Source organism: Mauremys reevesii, linkage group 22, assembly GCF_016161935.1.
Source record: "Mauremys reevesii isolate NIE-2019 linkage group 22, ASM1616193v1, whole genome shotgun sequence".
Taxonomy (NCBI): Eukaryota; Metazoa; Chordata; order Testudines; family Geoemydidae; genus Mauremys; species Mauremys reevesii.
This window is the reverse complement of record NC_052644.1, coordinates 24,466,416-24,487,491: the sequence shown is the minus strand read 5'-3', so window position 1 is coordinate 24,487,491 and position 21,076 is coordinate 24,466,416. Positions and strand designations below refer to the sequence as shown.

General features: G+C 66.9%; 1 protein-coding gene across 1 annotated transcript in view; it reads left to right on the top strand.

Moving 5' to 3' along the window:
• The first annotated feature begins 5,381 nt into the window (after positions 1-5,381).
• MECP2 (methyl-CpG binding protein 2) overlaps positions 5,382-21,076 on the top strand; it is a 31,245-nt gene continuing 15,550 nt past the window's right edge. Inside the window, exon 1 of the mRNA XM_039511070.1 lies at positions 5,382-5,694. Within this exon, the coding sequence (XP_039367004.1) occupies positions 5,513-5,694 (182 nt within the window). The 5' untranslated portion in view covers positions 5,382-5,512. The remainder of the gene's footprint in view (positions 5,695-21,076) is intronic.

The following is a 21,076-nucleotide window of genomic DNA, read 5'->3' as shown; positions in this document are numbered from 1 at the left end:
GGCACCGACACCGACCGCGGGGCACCGACCGTGGGGCAAGCACACCGACCACGGGGCACGGGCACCGACAGGGACCGCGGGGCACCGACCATGGGGCAAGCACACCGACCACAGGGCATGGGCACCGACAGGGACCACGGGTCACGGGAACCGACCACGGGGCAAGCACACCGACCACGGGGCACGGGCACCGACACCGACCGCTGGGCACGGGAACCGACCGTGGGGCAAGCACACCGACCGCGGGGCACGGGCACCGACACGGACCGCGGGGCATGGGAACCGACCACGGGGCAAGCACACCGACCACGGGGCACGGGCACCGACACGGACCGCGGGGCACCGACCGTGGGGCAAGCACACCGACCACGGGGCACGGGCACCGACACGGACCGCGGGGCATGGGAACCGACCACGGGGCAAGCACACCGACCACGGGGCACGGGCACCGACACGGACCGCGGGGCACCGACCGTGGGGCAAGCACACCGACCACGGGGCACGGGCACCGACAGGGACCGCGGGGCACCGACCATGGGGCAAGCACACCGACCACAGGGCATGGGCACCGACAGGGACCACGGGTCACGGGAACCGACCACGGGGCAAGCACACCGACCACGGGGCACGGGCACCGACACGGACCGCGGGGCACCGACCATGGGGCAAGCACACCGACCGCGGGGCACGGGCACCGACACGGACCGCGGGGCAGGGGCCCCGACCACGGGGCACGCACACCGACCACGGGGCACGGGCACCGACACGGACCGCGGGGCACCGACCGTGGGGCAAGCACACCGACCGCGGGGCACGGGCACCGACACGGACCGCGGGGCACGGGAACCGACCACGGGGCAAGCACACCGACCACGGGGCACAGGCACCGACATGGACCGCGGGGCACCGACCATGGGGCAAGCACACCGACCACAGGGCATGGGCACCGACAGGGACCACGGGTCACGGGAACCGACCACGGGGCAAGCACACCGACCACGGGGCACGGGCACCGACACGGACCGCGGGGCACGGGAACCGACCGTGGGGCAAGCACACCGACCATGGGGCACGGGCACCGACCGCGGGGCACGGGCACGAACCCCCCATCCCACCTCGGGGCTGCAATGTGCTGGAGCCCCCTGTGGCTGCCCACACTGCCGTCTGCCCACCCTGCCCCACGATCCGCCCCACCCCACTCTGCCGTCTGCCCGCCCTGCCCCACCATCCGTCCCATTCCACACTGACGTCTGCCCGCTCCACGAGCTGCTCCGCCTCACCAGGGCCGGCTTTAGCAAGTGCGGGGCCCGATTCGAACAGTTTCAATGGGGCCCCAGCAGGGATGACTGAAAAAAAAACCCCACACATAAAAAAACACATGGGGCTTGTGCTCACCGGGCGGCACTCCTAGTCTTCGGAGGCGGGTCCTTCACTCACTCTGGGTCTTCGACGGCACTGAAGGACCTGCCGCTGAAGTGCTGCCGAAGACCTGAAGCGAGTGAAGGACCTGCCGCCGAAGTGCTGCCAAAGACCCAGAGCGCCGCCGGGTGAGTAAAAATTAAAAAAGAGCCTCTAGCCATGGAAGGGATTCTTGGCCACTTGACCCCCTGGCAGCCCTGCCACTGGGCGTGGGGCCCTCTTAGGCACGGGGCCCGATTCGGGGGAATTGGTGGAATTGGCCTAAAGCCGGCCCTGCGCCTCACACTGCCACCAGCCTGCCCCACGATCTGTCCGGCCGCACGATCCGCCCCGCCCCACACTGCTGTCTGCCCACCCCGCCGCACAATCTGCCCCACCCACGATCCGTCCCGCCCCACACTACCGTCTGCCCGCCCTGCCCCACGATCCGCCCCGCCCCACTCTGCCGTCTGCCCGCCCGTCTGATACACCCCCGACATTGCCACCAGCCTGCCCCGCCCCATGATACACCCCGCCCCACATTTCCAGCAGCCCGTCCCGCCCCACGATCCACCCCACATTGCCACCTGCCTGCCCCACAATCTGTCTGGCCCCACGATCCGTCCCACCCTATATTGGACCTTCCCTGCCCACGATCTGCCCTGCCCCACCACCTGCCCGCACTGCCGGCTGCCCGCCCCACCCCATGATCCGCCTCGCCCCACATTGCTGTCTGCCCGCCCTGCCCCACGATCCCTACCACCCTGCTACCCGTCCGCATTGCCACCTGCCCGCCCCACCCCACGATCTGCCCCGCCCCACATTGCCATCAGCCCACCCCACAATCCGTCCCGCCCCACATTGCCGTGTGCCTGTCCCATCCCACGATCCACCTTGCCCCACATTGCCACTTGCCCGCCCCGCCCCATGATCCGTCCCACCTCACAATCCGTCCCGCCCCACATTGCTGTCTGCCTGCCCCACCCCACGATCCGCCCCACCCCACATTGCCGTGTGCCTGTGCCGCCCCACGATCCACCTTGCCCCACATTGCCACCTGCCCGCCCCACCCGACGATCCACCCCGCCCTGCTACCCGTCCGCATTGCCACCTGCCTGCCCCACCCCATGATCCGCCCTGCCCCATATTGCCGTTTGCCCACACTACCCCATGATCCGCCCCACCCCACACTGCTGTCTGCCCGCCCGACCCCAGGATCTGTCCTGCCCCATATTGCACCTTCCTGCCTGCCCCACGGTCCACCCCGCCCCACATTGCTGTCTGCCTGCCCCTCCTCGCCATCCAACCAGTGATTAGTGTGCCAACAACCCTGTGCCCCCCTCACACCTTTTCTGCTGTTCTGGGCTCTGCACAGCTGGCAACGTGCCACTAGATGGCACCATGACACCATGAATCCTGGTGCCACAGGAGGGGGGGCGGTGGGACTACATCTCCCAGGAGTCTTTGCAGGGGGGTAATTTGGAGAGGCAATCAGGATTTACACCCCTTCCCCCTCTGACAAGTGCCCAGGCCCTGCCGCCCCACAGGGGAGCCAGGGCCAAATCCCCATAGGAGCTGGGGGGATCACCTCAAGGAGCCAGGATTAGGGCTAAATCGAGAGCTTGTGCTGATAGGGATTAGCGGGAGTGCGTGGGGCATGGAGTGGGTCGAGCTCCCTGCCACAAGCCCCAGCCTATCCAGAGCTGGGGGAGCCTGGCGCCAGGCTAGCAGGGGCTGCGGGTCGGGAGTGAGGGGCACTGGCAGAGCTTGGGGGAGGGCAGGGCTGGGCTAGCAGGGGGCTGTAGGTTGGGGAGTCTATTTGGGGTCACCACCCTTCCATCCCAGCTGCACTATCCCTCATGGTTCTGTGACCCCCTGCCCCACATTCCCAGGCTCTAGATGAAGGGGTAGGATGCCACTTTTAGCATCTTTCGTCAGTCCTGGGCAGGGGAGAGGAGGGGCTGGGCAGGGATCCAGCGAAATCAGGGCAGGATGCGTCCCCCCCAGAAACTGAGGCGGGGGTGTAAATCCAGGCAGCCCCGCCTTACGGGCCCCTGGACCAATCCTGGAGCTGGCCGCCCCGGCCAGGCCCTGACACCCAGGCAACAGGATGGGGAGATGTAAGTGAGGGGGGGATATAATCCCTGTGTCCCCCGCTCCGCTGTGGGAACAGAGTGCATGGGCAGAAATTAAAGTCGGGGGGGATTAGCTCGCAGCAGCTGTTGTGAGGCCAATTAAAGCTCATCTCATCTCGCCATGCGCTTCCTGGGGTGGGGGGGAGTGGGCAGCCCCCCACCCCACCCCTCATCCACCTGGGACAGGGGCAGGGGCTGGCTGGCTCAGGGGGACAGGGAATGGGACACGGGGCCTTTCCCCTCTGGGGGGTGTTGGTCGGGGGGATACATTGGGGTGTGGGGCTAAATGCCGTCTGGGGCACTGCACTGTCTGAGGCCCCCTCCATTCCCATCCTGGAGCCAGGGACAGAACCCAGAAGTCCTGGCTCCCAGCCCCCCATGTCATTCCCCCCCTTTGTCCCAATGCCTCACGCCTTAGCTAGGCATGTCCCATCTACCCGCTTAGGGCCCAGGTTCCGACTGGGACAGCAGAGCCCTCTGCTGCTGGGCTTGGGTTATTACCGACCAGGCTGGGCACCTCCAGGAGGTTGGCGTCTCTGAGCTAGACAAGGTGGCATGTTGAGGCGTGTGTACGGGTGTTGGCGTCCCTGATAGTCCGATCAGTGGGTGCCACAGCCGGGGGGCTGAGTTTCGCCTGCATTGGCAGGATGGCCTCAGCCCCCCATAGCCACGGGTGGCACAAAGTGGTGTCCGAGGCCCACCGTACAAGGTTGAGGCAGTTGGGGGCGGGGGGCAGCCTTGGCACGACTGTGAGGCCTTGAGCCAGGGCTGATGGAAGGGATGGGGCAGAGCCATCGTGATTGTGAGGCCAGGGCAGGGTCAGGGGTGGTCTGGGCGTGACCCTAGAGCAGGCGTCGGCAACCTTTCAGAAGTGCTGGGCCGAGGCTTCATTTAGTCACTCTAATTTAAGGCTTTGCGTGCCAGTGATACATTTTAATGTTTTTAGAAGGTCTCTTTCTATAAGTCTATAATATAGAACTAAACTATTGTTGTATGTGAAGTAAATAAGGTTTTTTAAATGTTTAAGAAGCTTCATTTAAAATGAAATTAAAAGGCAGAGCCCCCCCAGACAGGTGGCCAGGACCCAGGCACTGAAAATCAGCTCATGTGCCGCCTTCGGCACCCGTGCCATAGGTTGCCTACCCCTGCCCTAGAGTCATGGGGGACTTGCAGAGTGCTGGGGAGGAGGGGACGTGGTGGATTGAGTGGGTGGCCATGGCTAGGGGGAGTAGTTGTGGGAAAGCAGCCTTGATGTGACTGCAGCTATGTTGGGGGGCCGGGGACTGCCTTGCCGTGATGGGGTGGCCATGTTAGATGGCCTGGGGCGGCCCTGGTGTAACATGGCCCAGGGGGGCCTTGGCAGCCATGTTGGGGGGAACTGGGGTGGCCTGGACATGATGGGACAGCCATGTTGTGGGGGTGCTGGGGCAGCATTGGTGTGATGGGGCGGTTGTGTTGGGTGGCCCAGGGGGCCTTGGCATGATGGGGCAGCCGTGTTGGGGGGCCCAGGGCGAACTTGGCGGCCATGTTGGGGGGACGATGTTAGGGGCCCAGGGCAGCCATGTTGGGGGGCCTAGGGCAGCTCTCGGCCACAGAGTGGGTGTGGCGATACCCACGCCCGGGTTGGTGACTGAGGAGGAGCGGCAGGGCAGTGCTGTGGCTGAGGTGGTGACCCCGCCTGCGCCGTGAAAGGCCGCTGGAAAGAGCGGTTGTGGTGACGGTTAAAGGGAAAAACCGTTAAAACCGTTAAATTTCAAACCTTCGTAGCCTGAGGCCGCTACCCGCCCCCTTTAGAAAGTGACCGATGGGCCGCTGGACCAACGGGCGAGCAGAGGGGCAGCCGGGGCCCAATCAGGATCCGCGCGCGCTTCCTCAGCCGCTCCCTCTTTAGAACGTTGTAACTGACAGCGCTTCGCGCCAATTCCAACGGCCGCCGGGAACGCGCCGGCCCCGCCCGTCGGTTCCAACGGCGCACGCCAATGAGCGAGCTGCGGCGTGGTGAGCGACAGCATCGTCGTCCAGTGGCAGTGGAGGGGTGGGGCCCGTCGCTCCGGGTTTCCTCTCCGGCTCGGTCTATTCCCACCCGCCCCCCCCTCAGTCCCCGCGGGTTCTTCGCTGCGAAGAAAATGGCGGCGGCGCCGAGCGGAGACGAGGAGAGATTGTGAGTGGCCGGGGGAGGGAGGGGAGAGGCGGAGACGGGACCATTCGCTCCCCTCGCGCGGGGGGGAGGCGGACGGGCCCATCCCGCGGGCCCCGCGCCAGGAGAGGAGGGGGAGCGCGCGCGGGGGGCTGCGGCTGTTGGTTCCTTCCCGCTCGCGGCGGCCCCTCCTCCCGCTCCCCTTCGCGCGCGCCCGGGGGGTCCCGAGTGCGTCACAACGGCCCCCTCTGACCGGGGCGGGGCCGCCCCTCACCTGGGGGCGGAGGGAGGAGGCTGAGGGGAGGGAGGTCAAAGGGCACCACGCGCCAACCTGACCCCCTCGCGCTAACCTACCCCCCCCCCGTGCCAACGGCCTGGCTCGTGCCAGCCTCTCACCCAGTGCTGACCCCCCCACCTACGGCCCGGCTCGCGCCAACCCCCTGCCCCCCCGCCCCCAGCCCGGCTCGCGCCAACCCCTCAGTGCCCCCACCTACGGCCCGGCTCGCGCCAACCCCTGCCCCCGCCCCCAGCCCGGCTCGCGCCAAGTCCTCAGTGCCCCCAGCCCGACTCGCGCCAAGTCCTCAGTGCCCCCAGCCCGACTCGCGCCAAGTCCTCAGTGCCCCCAGACCCGGCCCGACTCGCGCCAACCCCTCAGTGCCCCCAGACCCGGCCCGCGCCAACCCCCTCAGTGCCCCCAGGCCCGGCCCGACTCGCACCAACCCCTCAGTGCCCCCAGGCCCGGCCTGACTCGCGCCAACCCCCTCAGTGCCCCCAGCCCCGGCCCGACTCGCGCCAACCCCTCAGTGCCCCCAGCCCCGGCCCGACTCGCGCCAACCCCTCAGTGCCCCCCAGCCCCGGCCCGGCTCGCACCAACCCCCTCAGTGCCCCCCCAGCCCCGGCCCGGCTCGCGCCAAGTCCCTCAGTGCCCCCCAGCCCGACTCGCGCCAACCCCTCAGTGCCCCCAGCCCCGGCCCGGCTCGCGCCAACCCCTCAGTGCCCCCAGACCCGGCCCGGCTCGCACCAACCCCTCAGTGCCCCCAGCCCGACTCGCGCCAACCCCTCAGTGCCCCCAGCCTGACTCGCGCCAACCCCCTCAGTGCCCCCTCAGTGCCCCCAGGCCCAGCCCGACTCGCGCCAACCCCTCAGTGCCCCCAGGCCCGGCCCGACTCGCACCAACCCCCTCAGTGCCCCCAGGCCCGGCCCGACTCGCCAACCCCTCAGTGCCCCCAGGCCCGGCCTGACTCGCGCCAACCCCCTCAGTGCCCCCCCAGCCCCGGCCCGACTCGCGCCAACCCCTCAGTGCCCCCAGCCCGGCCCGGCTCGCGCCAAGTCCTCAGTGCCCCCAGCCCGACTCGCGCCAACCCCTCAGTGCCCCCAGACCCGGCCCGGCTCGCGCCAACCCCTCAGTGCCCCCAGGCCCGGCTCGCACCAACCCCTCAGTGCCCCCAGGCCCGGCCCGACTCGCCCCAACCCCCTCAGTGCCCCCCAGGCCCGGCCTGACTCGCGCGAACCCCCTCAGTGCCCCCAGCCCCGGCCCGACTCGCGCAACCCCCTCAGTGCCCCCAGCCCTGGCCCGGCTCGCGCCAAGTCCTCAGTGCCCCCAGCCCGGCTCGCGCCAACCCCTCAGTGCCCCCAGACCCGGCCCGGCTCGCGCCAACCCCTCAGTGCCCCCAGACCCGGCCCGGCTCGCGCCAACCCCCTCCGTGCCCCCAGCCCGACTCACGCCAACCCCTCAGTGCCCCCAGCCCGACTCGCGCCAACCCCTCAGTGCCCCCAGGCCCGGCCCGACTCGCGCCAACCCCTCAGTGCCCCCAGGCCCGGCCCGACTCGCGCCAACCCCTCAGTGCCCCCAGGCCCGGCCCGACTCGCGCCAACCCCCTCAGTGCCCCCCAGGCCCGGCCCGGCTCGCGCCAACCCCCTCAGTGCCCCCCAGGCCCGGCCCGACTCGCGCCAACCTCAGTGCCCCCAGGCCCGGCCCGACTCGCCAACCCCTTCAGTGCCCCCAGGCCCGGCCCGACTCGTGCCAACCCCCTCAGCCCCCCAGGCCCAGCCCGACTCACGCCAACCCCCTCAGTGCCCCCCCGGCCCAGCCCGACTCGCGCTAAGTCCTCAGTGCCCCCAGCCCGACTCGCGCCAACCCCTCAGTGCCCCCAGACCCGGCCCGACTCGCGCCAACCCCTCAGTGCCCCCGGCCCGACTCGCGCCAACCCCTCAGCCCCCGCCGGGCCCGACTCGCGCCAACCCCTCAGTGCCCCCAGGCCCGGCCCGACTCGTCCCAACCCCTCAGTGCCCCCAGGCCTGGCCCGACTCGTGCCAACCCCTCAGCCCCCAGCCCGACTCACGCCAACCCCTCAGTGCCCCCAGGCCCGGCCCGACACGCGCCAACCCCTCAGTGCCCCCAGGCCCGGCCCGCGCCAACCCCTCAGCCCCCAGCCCGACTCGCGCCAGCCCGCTCAGTGCCCCCAGGCCCGGCCCGTCACGCCAACCCCTCAGTGCCCCCCAGGCCCGGCCCGTCACGCGCCAACCCCCTCCGTGCCCCCCAGGCCCGGCCCGACACGCGCCAACCCCCTCAGTGCCCCCCAGGCCCGGCCCGACACGCGCCAACCCCTCAGCCCCAGCCCGACTCGCGCCAACCCCTCAGTGCCCCCAGGTCTGGCCCGACTCGCGCCAGCCCCTCAGTGCCCCCAGGCCTGGCCCGACTCGCGCCAACCCCTCAGCCCCCAGCCCGACTCGCCAACCCCTCAGTGCCCCCAGGCCTGGCCCGACTCGCGCCAACCCCTCAGCCCCAGCCCGACTCGCCAACCCCTCAGTGCCCCCAGCCCGACTCGCGCCAACCCCTCAGCCCCCGCCGGGCCCGACTCGCACCCACCCCCCCAGTGCCCCCCAGGCCCGGCCCGACTCGCGCCAACCCCTCAGCCCCAGCCCGACTCGCGCCAACCCCTCAGTGCCCCCAGGCCCGGCCCGACTCGCGCCAACCCCTCAGCCCGCCGGGCCTGATTCGCGCCAACCCCTCAGCCCCACCGGGCCCGACTCGCGCCAACCCCTCAGTGCCCCCAGGCCCGGCCCGACTCGCGCCAACCCCCTCAGTGCCCCCAGGCCTGGCCCGACTCGCGCCAACCCCTCAGGCCCCAGCCCGACTCGCGCCAACCCCTCAGTGCCCCCAGCCCGACTCGCGCCAACCCCTCAGCCCCCGCCGGGCCCGACTCGCACCAACCCCCTCAGTGCCCCCCAGGCCCGGCCCGACTCGCGCCAACCCCCTCAGCCCCCACCAGCCCGACTCGCGCCAACCCCCTCAGTGCCCCCAGGCCCGGCCCGACTCGCGCCAACCCCTCAGCCCCGCCGGGCCTGATTCGCGCCAACCCCTCAGCCCCACCGGGCCCGACTCGCGCCAACCCCTCAGTGCCCCAGGCCCGGCCCGACTCACCAACCCCTCAGTTCCCGCCTCCAGCCCGGCTCGCGCCAAGTCCCTCAGCCCCCCCAGGCCCGGCCCGACTCGCGCCAACCCCCTCAGTGCCCCCCAGGCCCGGCCCGACTCGTGCCAACCCCTCAGCCCCAGCCCGACTCGCGCCAACCCCTCAGTGCCCCCAGGCCGGGCCCGACTCGCACCAACCCCCTCAGTTCCCGCCTCCAGCCCGGCTCGCGCCAAGTCCCTCAGCCCCAGGCCCGGGCCCGACTCGCGGCAACCCCCTCGGTGCCCCCCAGGCTCGGGCCCGACTCGCACCCACCCCCTGAGTTCCCGCCCCCAGCCCGGCTCGCGCCAAGTCCCTCAGCGCCCCCCAGACCCGGGCCCAACTCGCGCCAACCCCCTCGGTGCCGCCTTGCCCGGGCCCGACTCGCGGCAACCCCCTCGGTGCCCCCCAGGCTCGGGCCCGACTCGTGCCAACCCCCTCGGTGCCGCCCTGCCCAGTTCCCGCCAACCTCCTCCGCCCCCCGACTCATGCCAGCCCCCCCAGGGCCACCCTGCCCATCCCAGCTCCCGCGCCAGCGTCCTCACCCCCCCCCCCCCCCCGGCCCGGCCCGGCTCCCGCGCCAGCCCCCTCAGCACCGCCCTGCCCGGCCTGATTCCCACGCCAGCCCCCTAGGTGCTGCCCAGCCTGACTCGCGCCAACCCCCCCATTGCCGACTCCCCTGGCCTACTACACGCCAGCTCCCTTGGTGCTGACCCACCCGGCTCACGCCGATCCCCCAGTCCAGCTCACGCCAGTCCTCTAGTGCCGATCCCCTCGGCCTAGCCATGCCAAGCCCTGAGTAAGCTCACGCCAACCTGGACAGCTACCACCAACTCCTTAGTCCCCCCCCAGCCCGGCTCATGCCAAGCCCCCTCGGAGGTGTTGATGTGAGCAGCACCATTCCAGTTCCATTCCCACCAGCCACCCCATGTGGCCCCGCCCCCTTCATGCCAACACTTCCCCTTGGTGCCCCTCACGCCAACCTGGTGTTGCTCTGGGTCCCTCTTGTGACAACTCCCAGCTCTGTCTTGCCCCCGACTCACACCAGCCCCTTTACTGCAGAGCCACTCAGGCCTGCTCCCCCAGAGCCACCCCACTAGCTCCAGTGCTGCCCCATTACTGCGCAGGCCTTCCTGGCACTGTGGTGCCACCCAGCCCTGCTCACGCCAGCTCCCCCTGCCTCTGTTTCCACTCACACCAGCTCCACTGATGGCAGCTTTGTTTCCTCTCGTCCCAGTCCTCCGTGGCACTGTGGTGCCACCCAGCCTGTGCCAGCCCCCCAGTCCTGTGGTGCTGCATGGCGTGGCTCACATCAAGTCCTGTGGTGCCACCCAGCCCCTCCTCATTGCCAGCTCCCTTGCCCTCATGATGTTGCCCTGGCTCCACTCAAGCCAGCCACACTCCCAGGTCACCCCCTTTCTCTTCATGCCCTGCCCACACACAGCCCCCTCGTGCCCAGGTGCTGCCCAGCCTCTGCTTGTGTCACCCCTTTGGTGTTTGGGAGCTGAGGTCCCGCCCATGCCAGCCCCCAGCTGCCTCGGCTCACAGCAGCTCCAGCCTCGAGGTGCAGCAGGCTCATGCCAGTTTCCCCAGTATCGTGGGCTCACGTTAACCTCGTACCACCGCCGAGCTACCCCATGCCAGCCCCGGAGGAGCCCCTAACTCCTGCCAGCCCCCCACACCGGGGCCCCAAAGTGCCGTGGCCTGCATGCTCGTGCAGACACCTCACCGCCCAGCGAGTCGGGGCACACTCACGCTAAGGCATTATTGCTGGGCAGCGTCAAAGCAGTGTCCATCCTATGCCAACTCCTGCAGTGTCCTGGACGGGTCCCCCCCCCACACTCCCACCAGCCCCTCTGGTAATCCCAGTGCAGACTCTCACCTGAGCCCTGTCCACTGGGGTCACCTTCAGGATGTTCCCGCCGATCTCCTGGCTTCAGGCTTCCTCTTCCACTGGTTTGCCCGACTCTTCTGTGTACCGTGGGGACACCTGACCGGATCGCTCTGTTTACCTGACAAAATCGTGGGAATTTTGCAGGAGGGGATTGTTTGAGAGTGACACTCGTAGGACATGAACTGTTGCTCCTTGCATGGCATCGGAATGGGGCTTACAGGAGCCGGGATCTCCAGTGGAGACAGAAAAGCAGCCGTCTCTGGGGAGAAACTTACTCTGAGAGTTACGCTCGCAGCCAGCACGAGCCACCTGGCTTACCTGGGAGTTTGGGTTACTCAGGGTCTGGTGAATCTGGAGTGCGTGTCACCGAGGTGGTATTAACGTCTGGCCTGTACCAGGGGCCCAGACCGGGGTGGGAATGATTTGCATAGCTGTTGCTGTGCATTGTAAGCTCTGTGGGGCTGAGACTGTGTTGTTCTGTGCAGCTTTAATTCGTGACTATGGATAAATGTTGCATCGCTGCAATTGGCAGAAGATCATGTAAGAAGCTGTTCTTTTGAGCTGGGAGCGTGAAGAGATGTTCACTCCCATGCGACCCGTAAGCTTCAATATTTTGAGTTGGCTTTTAGGGACGTGGCATGAAGCTGCACCCGGAGGAAATGGTTCCAGGCGGGGTGGTTTTCGAAGGGGAAAGACCCGAATTGGCTGTGGAAGCCCGATTTTATGGAGACTGAGCTTTTATTTGGCAAAAACCTGCCGATCAGCCCCTAGCTGGCTGCATCCGTTTCGTTTTGACGCTGCGTCTTGGAGATGCGGTGTCCAAAGAGGAACCAAAGCGCCGATGAAAGGGCTGGAGACTACTGTCTCCGGGAGCTGGGATCCTGGTTCAACGCCCTGGGCTGGAGACCACCGAGCCAGAGCCCCTCTGGCTGCTAGCTTAGCCCCCTTTGGAGAAGGGACCCGAGCATTGGCAACATGTCCCCAATGCCCGAGATGGCAGGGCCGTGAGAGCTCCGGCCACTCTGAACAGCTTAGGTAGCACTCAGGAGAGCAGTTGGCAAAACCCCCGAAGCAGGAGCCATCAACTCGCCCCCCCGCTCCAGCCCATGTTTGCCACACGCTCTTAAGGGAGGTCACCGAAATGTTACATCCCGTCCCTGAGAGGCACAAACAGGGGCCGGCAGCTGCGTTCCTGGTGGGAGATTTGTCGTCTGTCTCTCAGCTTGCCCCAAAGGTTCCCAAAACCAGATCTGTGTAATAACCCGAATATGGGTTTGTGCTGCTGGGGGTCCGGTTTCTCAAGGTTTGCTCTGGGCTTGTGCGCACTGGAAATTGAAGTCTGACATTCTGACCCCAGGAGCTGGGGCTATGGGGCGAAAACCCACCGTGTGTCATGAGCCTTGTGATGAATTGGCTACACTAGTTGGGTGGGTTGGGACAATATGGACCCCCCTTACTGGCACTCCAGCGGGTCCAGGAGTTGTCAAACTCCGTGGGGATCAAAAGGGAGGGGATCAGGGGGTTCCCTAGCTCGAGGTTTGCTGCCATGTTGGATTGCGATTCTTACCACGGCAGGTTTGCTTACTCACCAGATCAGCGGTCGGGGTCACCAGTGTTGTCAGAGCGGTACTGGTGTGGTGCTCTGCTCTCTCCAGTGTTGGTATCACTCGGCTGCGTGCGTGTGTTCCCTCTGTGTGCTGCCCCAGCTCTGCAGAGAGCTGACAGCAGACCCGACGAGAACCCCCAATAACCACAGAGTCCAGTAAGATGCAAAGTCACGTCGACTAGGTTTATTGCGACCTCGGACACAATGGCAGTTCCCTGTAGCTTTCTTAGCCTAACTCAGGGCATCCTACGAGAAAGTGCCTCTTGGCAATGGACCCGGCTCAGTCAGTGGCGGGACTTCCCACTGCCCCCTCGGCTGGATAAAGGCACCGCCCCAGGGGTACATTCTTATACCCAGATACAAACAAGTTACACGTCACTCCTGACGTATTGAGGGGTCACCCCTCTACGCAGCAACATTCAACCTCTCTACGTATTTAGGTGCCGCCTTTTACCTTGTACATGTTGGTTTGATCAAAACAACTCTATCCATCCATCATATTCCCCTTTTGCCCCTGTCATTGGGATGGGCCGGCCTGTTCTTTGTTATCTGTGTGGAACGTGCAAGTGTGTGAATGTTCTGATATCTAGTGTTCGGTACCTTTTAGGTGCGTATCTTCTTGCAGCACCAGCCCTTTCCTTGCCAGCTCCTGTGAGCCGGGCCTGCCTCTGGCTCACAGCTTCACTCTGCTTTATGTTAGCAAAGTCTTGACCATTACTTCAGTTCAGGCCTCAGGCCTTGATACCAAGGTTTATATCTCAGGGCCTCCTCTTACTACATCAGGGACGCCCATTGCGATGGGGGGCCCCGATCCAGGTTGAGGGGGGCCTGTGCTATGCTTGGTGTGACGAAGGTCCCCGATGTTTGTGAGCAGGAACGAGGGGACCCCCAATCTTGGTGAGTGCAGGCTTGCTCTGGCGACTGCGCTGATAGCCATGATGGATAAGAGGCTGGGCGTTAGGGAGTAGCCGCCTGGCGTGTGGTGGTTTGTTAACGGCACTCATGGTGCATCGAGGGTGTGGAGCAGGCGCGGGCTTGCTGCACCGTGAGGGCGGAGCCCCCTTGCCAGCGGTGAGCGGGGGAGCCGCAGGAGCCCAGCGGGCAGCACCTAAAACCAGGCTTCTGGCGGCTTTGGCCGGGCCACAGGGATTATATTTTTGGAGGCTGAAGGGCTGCTGAATGGGCTCTGCTCCGTGCTGTGCAGCCGGCGCTGGAGTGTCGTTATTGCAAGGGATCACACTGGGCCGTTTGGGGGAGCTTGTCGGGGTGGCCGCAGCTGGCCACCTTTCCCTCCGCTCCAGGAACCAGCAGGTTGGAGGCTGCCTTGGTAGGAGATGCTCCAATTTGTGCCCGAAGCGTAGGGTTCGTTCTCGTCGCCTCGTGCGTGACGTGAACTTCGCTCTCACCGAGACCAAGGCTTTCTCAGTTGTGAACGTGAAGAAGTTCCTACGAGGTGTGGTGGCAAACGCAGCCGGGGGGTCCCGAGGCGGGCGCCGAAATCTGGCGCTGTGTGAAAGGATCAGACAGAGAGTGGTTTGGGATCGGCTGGACCAAGGTGGAGGTAGGAAAGCAGGCCTGACTCCGCAGGCCTCTTCTGACTGTGTATGCGAACGTCCACCAGTCCGGTGGCTCGGGGCTGGGGCTGCTGCTTCGGAGTTCTCAGGGGAACCCGACAGCCCAGCCGCCGTTCGCAAGCACCTCCAGTGGTGGGTGATCTCTGGCCGGAACCGGCTCAGCTCGCGACGCGCTTTAACTCCTGCTTACCCTGAGCCCACCACGCCCGCCCCCCCGGTGCTCGGAGAGACCCTGCCCGGCATTGGCGTTCAGCGCTTGGATGCGGCAGCGCGGGAGGAGTCTTCCTTCGCTCCCCCACCCCCTGCAGTCTGGGAGCTTGAGGGGTTGGAAAGCAGAATATTCAAAGTCTTTTGTAAGTGTCCTCTGCAAATAGCGGCTGTGAACGGCTCTCTGCCGTGAGGCGAGGCAGGGAGCAGAAAGTGAAACTTGTTTGAAATGTTGGCTCTGGGCTGGGCTGCAAGGTGCCTGGGTTCTCGCCCTGGCGTCTCTGCTGAGTCACTTCCCCAAGCCAGGTCTCAGGGCTGCCCTGGGGGGGATTTCACCTCACTGCACGCTCAGCCGGCGGGCGCAGTGCCATGTGCATGGTTACGATTTTAGGACTGATTTGGGCTTAGAGATCACGACTGAGAATGGGCCCGGTGTGCCGGGCGCTGCTCGGGGCCCCCCATTGTGCAGACCCCGTCCCCAGCCCCGTTGTGTCTCTGATACCCCGCTGCCCAACTGCCATCGGGGGCCCCTTTATACACAGACCCTGCCCTCCCCGCTAACGGCCTCAAGCATGAATTATTGTAATTTATGACAGTGGAAGGCCCCGGCGTCTCACTTGTCCTGCTAGAATGTGTCCCTGACACGCTGAAGGCTGGGATACAGCCCTTCCGTTGCTCCTGAGACTGGCAGATCTTTGGGTCAGGGATGGCGCGGGGGGGTGTCTGTGCAGTGTTGGGGACATGGGGGGGGGCGCTGATCTCACCGGGGGGGGGCAGGAATCTGTGCAGCACCTTGCCCGGGCGGGATGCAGCTCTGACCTCAGTCGGGCTCTATGCAGCACCTTGTGTGACCCCAGACCCCTCAGACAGGGGGTCTATGAGCAGCCAGCACAACGGGGACCCCAATGCCAGACGGGGGGCTCTAGCCATAGACGAGAGGGTCTGCGCGGCGCGTGGCGTGGGACCCCAGTCTCGGCCGGGGGGTGCAGCAAGGCAGTACCAGAACGCGGAGAGCATGCCCCCGTCCTGGCAGACTCCAGCGACATCCCAGCGCCTGGCGTTCAACTTCCAGGTCCCTTCTCAGCAGGCAAGGGGAGCTCCCGCGGCTCCTCGGCCAGCTTCTGGTTAGCATCGGGGGATGTGCTTTTCACCGGCAGCTCAAATCCATCACTCTGGCAGATGAAGCCAGTGATCTCCGTGGGCAGGGGGTCAGGCTGCAGCGGGGCCATGGCCGGGTACCCCGGCAACATTGCTGCCAGCCCATGGAAGCCGGGAGGTAGTTTAGCAAAGGGCATTGACTCTGCTCCTGTACGGCGGAGGCGGAAGTAGGTGCCTGCCACCACCGAGTTGCAGCCTGGGTGACGCAGAAGTTCAGACAGCAGCTTAAATATCTTAAAATCTACAGGTTGGATCTTGCAGCTGTTGCAGGACAACCGAACTGCTGTAACTTTACGTGGGAGCTCCGGCCGATTGACGCCGGCCGGGATCCGGCCCCTGGGCTCCGCTGGGGCTCCGGCCGATTGACGCCAGCCGGGATCCGGCCCCTGGGCTCCGCTGGGGCTCCGGCCGATTGACGCCGGCCGGGATCCGGCCCCTGGGCTCCGCTGGGGCTCGGGCCCATTGACGCCGGCCGGGATCCGGCCCCTGGGCTCCGCTGGGGCTCCGGCCCATTGACGCCGGCCGATCCGGCCCTGGGCTCGCTGGGGCTCGGGCCCATTGACGCCGGCGGGATCCGGCCCTGGGCTCCGCTGGGGCTCGGGCCCCATTGACGCCGGCCGATCCGCCCTGGGCTCGCTGGGGCTCGGGCCCATTGACGCCGGCCGGGATCCGGCCCCTGGGCTCCGCTGGGGCTCGGGCCCATTGACGCCGGCCGGGGTCCGGCCCCTGGGCTCCGCTGGGGCTCGGGCCCATTGACGCCGGCCGGGATCCGGCCCCTGGGCTCCGCTGGGGCTCGGGCCCGTTGACGCCGGCCGGGATCCGGCCCCTGGGCTCCGCTGGGGCTCCGGGCCCGTTGACGCCGGCCGGGATCCGGCCCCTGGGCTCCGCTGGGGCTCCGGCCGATTGACGCCGGCCGGGATCCGGCCCCTGGGCTCCGCTGGGGCTCGGGCCCATTGACGCCGGCCGGGATCCGGCCCTGGGCTCCGCTGGGGCTCGGGCCCGTGACGCCGGCCGGGATCCGGCCCCTGGGCTCCGCTGGGGCTCGGGCCCATTGACGCCGGCCGGGATCCGGCCCCTGGGCTCCGCTGGGGCTCGGGCCCATTGACGCCGGCCGGGATCCGGCCCCTGGGCTCCGCTGGGGCTCGGGCCCATTGACGCCGGCCGGGATCCGGCCCCTGGGCTCCGCTGGGGCTCGGGCCCATGGACGCCGGCGGGATCCGGCCCTGGGCTCCGCTGGGGCTCGGGCCCATTGACGCCCGGCCGATCCGGCCCCTGGGCTCCGCTGGGGCTCCGGCCGATTGACGCGGCGGGATCCGGCCCTGGGCTCCGCTGGGGCTCGGGCCCATTGACGCCGGCCGGGATCCGGCCCCTGGGCTCCGCTGGGGCTCGGGCCCGTGGCGCCGGCGGGATCCGGCCTGGGCTCCGCTGGGGCTCGGGCCCATTGACGCCCGGCCGATCCGGCCCCTGGGCTCCGCTGGGGCTCGGGCGATTGACGCCGGCGGGATCCGGCCCCTGGGCTCGCTGGGGCTCGGGCCCATTGACGCCGGCGGGATCCGGCCCTGGGCTCCGCTGGGGCTCGGGCCCATTGACGCCGCCGATCCGGCCCCTGGGCTCCGCTGGGGCTCGGGCCCATTGACGCCGGCCGGGATCCCGCCCCTGGGCTCCGCTGGGGCTCGGGCCCATTGACGCCGGCCGGGATCCGGCCCCTGGGCTCCGCTGGGGCTCGGGCCCATTGACGCCGGCCGGGATCCGGCTGTCGGAATCTGGGCCTTCTCTTGCAGAAATCCCGTGCTCGCCGGAGGGGAGTGAGTGGGTCCTGCCTGTGTTGCTGACGACTTGGCGCTGGGGTTTTAGTTGGTTGCAGTGGGACGCTCTCCCCCGCCATCATCTTCTCTCTCTTTGCCAAGTCTCGTGCGCTGAGCAAGCGGCTGGAGCTGGTGGCCGGGTGTCCCCAGACAGGGCAGCATGTGCAGAAAGCCGGCTCCGTGGCTGAGTGTTTCCTGGCCAGCCTCCTGGGATGGGGGCGCTCGCTGCTCCATCGCCCGGCGGCCCAGCCCTCAGGGCTTCGCCCACCCACCCAGACGGCTGCAGAGGCCCCGTGTTCAGCACCGCTGCAGGGGGCCAGACTCCTCTTTGCTGCTAACGTTGATCTCAGGCACCCTCTCGAAACCCGTGCCCTGGGCCTGCATTCATCGGGCCCTCTGTGGCGACGGGAACCCCTGCCCGTTCCTGGAGCTGCTGGCACAAAAGGCCCAGGGATGCTTTATTTTGGCCCTTTCTGAGGGCGAAGCGTCGCCTGAGCTGCTGAAAAGGGGCGTGTGAATCGAGCGGCTGTTGAGCTGAGGACACCGTCTCCCCCCCCTTCTGCGCTGGGGACGGTGTCCGCCGGCCCCTCGGCCTCGGGTCACTGGGAGAAGCACCGCAGCTGAGCCTGGCTTTGCCAGGCGCGGGGCTCACTCTGTGGCGCTGACACCAAGTTGCCCTGGGACCTTTGGCAAATTACTTCACCCCTGTGCCTCAGTTTCCCCTCTCCCCCTGTCTGTTGCTCTGTCTGTCAGCCAGCACAATCGGGGGGCCCATGAATCTCCGCTTAGGTGGATGGCTGTGCAGAGGGATCCCCCCCATCTTGGGGGTGGTCTGTGTGCCCCTGGCATGAACAGGGGTCCCCAGGCTTGTTTGGGGAGCCTGACACAAACGAGTGCCCGGTCACAGCCGAGGAGGGGGTGTCTGTGCAGCGCCCAGCATGGATGGGGGGGTCCCCTGATTACAGCTGGGGGGCGCAGATCTGTGGGGCATCCAGCACAGATGGGGGGGATCCCCCGATCACAGCCGGGGGGGGTCTGTGCGGCACCCAGCGGAGATGGGGGGGTCCCCTGATCACAGCTGGGGGGGGAGGATTTGTGCGGCACCCAGCAGAGATGACGGGTCCCCTGATTACAGCTGGGGGGCGGAGGTCTGTGCGGCACCCAGCAGAGATGGGGGGGGTCCCTCGATCGCAGCCGGGGGGAGGATCTATGCGGCACCCAGCGGAGATGGGGGGGGGGGTCTCCCGATCGCAGCTGGGGGGGATCTGTGGGGCACCCAGCGGAGATGGGGGGGTCCCCCGATCGCAGTCGGGGGGGATCTGTGGGGCACCCAGCGGAGATGGGGGGGTCCCCCGATCGCAGTCGGGGGGGTCTGTGGGGCACCCAGCGGAGATGGGGGTCCCCCAATCACAGCTCGGGGGGGGTCTGTGCGGCACCCAGCGGAGATGGGGGTCCCCCAATCACAGCTCGGGGGGGGTCTGTGGGGCACCCAGCGGAGATGGGGGTCCCCTGATCACAACCGGGGGACCCCCCAACTCTGTGTGGCACCCAGCGGAGATGGGGGGTCCCCCCGATCGCAGCCGGGGTCTGGTGACGTTCCCCTCACAATGCTGCCGTTTGTCCAGCGCTGGGTGGCGCGCTGCTCTTCGGGGGGGGGGCAGCCCCCTGCGCCCGGCAGCCCCCTGCCAAACGAATAGCCAGGGCGGCGGGTGCTGGGCTCTGTCTCCTAGCCAGCAGGAGGGGCTGGCTGGTGTTTTGGCTGGGGCTCTAGCAGTTCAGTGACGCGTCTGGCGTGACCCCCCCGGGGCTGTCCTGGGCGGCTGGGTGAAAGGAGCTGACCCACGGCGCTCGGCCGCCCACACCAGCCAAGGGGGAGCCGCCTTGGGCGTCTCCGGCCTGTGGAGCGTGGGCTCTCCGAGCGGCTCTGGCCGGCCCCGTGCCGGTCTCACCTTTGGTTTCTCTAGGTGCCGTGTGACGGTGACAGGACCTGCTCGGTGACTGAGCAAGTCCCTTCCCCACCCTGGGCCTCAGTTTCCCTTCCCCACCCTTTGTCTTGCCTGGTGGCTCACTAGCTAGGACAAGCCCTGCTCAGGTTGGAGAGGTCAGATCTCTTGGCCGGCCGGGGGAGCCCCGATCTCAGTTGAGGGCAGGGTCTCTGCTACTCCTGGCACAGTGGGGGGGTCCAATTTCTGTCTGTGCAGCTCCCAGTATGCTGGGGGGGCATCTATGCAGCTCCTGATGCTGGGGTCCCGCCCGGTCTCTCCGAAGGGGGACTCGTACGGAAGGTTTTAAAAACCAGGGACTTTAGATGTCCTTAGTTTTTGGGCCCAGGGGGGCCCTTTTTCTCCAGCGGGTCGGTGATCAGGGCCCTTTCAAAGGGGTAAAATGTGGAGGCACCTGGGCCCGCCGCTCAGGTGCCCACTAGCCGGGCGTGTGAAAGGCTCTGCCTGGGGCGCAGCGGGAAGGAAGGGCAGAGTTTAAAGCCCTGGCCATTTGTCTCTTCCCTTCCTTGCCGCTCTGCACTCCCAGCCGCCCGGGCGTGTGCTCCCCGGCTGCGGCCCGGGCAGCGGCGCTAGTGGGGCGGAAGCTCGGGGCTGAGTCGAAAGGCTGCCCAGGGAGTCACTCTTGTGATTTACGGCTGCCCTTTCCCGTGGGGGAAACACGCACCAGCAGCCGGGGCAGCAGCACAAGCTCTGGCGACGGCTGGGTGACACTGCGCACGCATGCGCCCCGGGGAACAAGGCCTTTCCGAGGGCCCCGAGACTCGGCCCCTCCTGCTTTCTTCTGCCCCGGGGGAAAAGCCAGTCAGCAGAATTAGGGCTAATGGGCAGCGCCTGGAGGCACTGGAGATGGAGAGGCCCATCGTGCTGGGGCCTGCCCGCGCACACAGCGAGAGACTGCCCTTCCCCCAAAGAGCAGATCGTTAAACCAGACAAAGCAGCAGGAGGGGAAACTGAGGCACAGCTCAGGGAAGTGAGTTGCCCAAGGTCCCACAGCAGCTAGCAGAGGTGGGAAAAGAACCCAGGAGTCCTGAGAAGGCCCCACTACCTCGGCAAATCAACTAAAACTCGGTAGTGGTATCGCCATGGCATCCAGGCGTGACAATGGGTAACCTAGATTTATGGCCTTACTGCGCCAGGCGCTGCGCACGCCCAGAGCTTCGGGCAGCGGCCTGGTATTGAACGACTCCAGGTTCACGGCTGATCTACGCTGCAAGTCGCTTTGCCTCTTCAGGCCGCCGGGGCGCCCGTCCCGGGGCACCCAGGGAGGAATCCGGGGTCCTGCGGGGGCCTCAGGTTGTGGTTTGGGGGAAATCCCGCCGCCTTGACATCTGGGCTTGTAAAACAACGGCAGTTTTCCACCAAACGAAATTTGGGAATCGCTTTGTTCCGGGCTGGTTGAACCGTCCAGATGTTTTGTTCCAATTTTCACCTTTTTAATTGTTCGTTTGAATTGACACAGTAACGAGAGAACCGAAGAATGGACACGTTCTGATGAAATCAAAATGTCTCCTTCGGATTTCAGTGGTTTCCAGTTGTCTTTTATTAGAATTTCGAATACGAAAGACGATAAGTTGGAAAATGAGCGATTGAACTGGCCCGAGGTTGGAAAGTCTCCTTCGGATTCTGCGCGTCTCTCCAGCGTAGATTGTGTTCTTTAGACAGTCCCTCCATGGAACGTCACAGAAGCCCTGAGCCATAGCACTGAAAAGG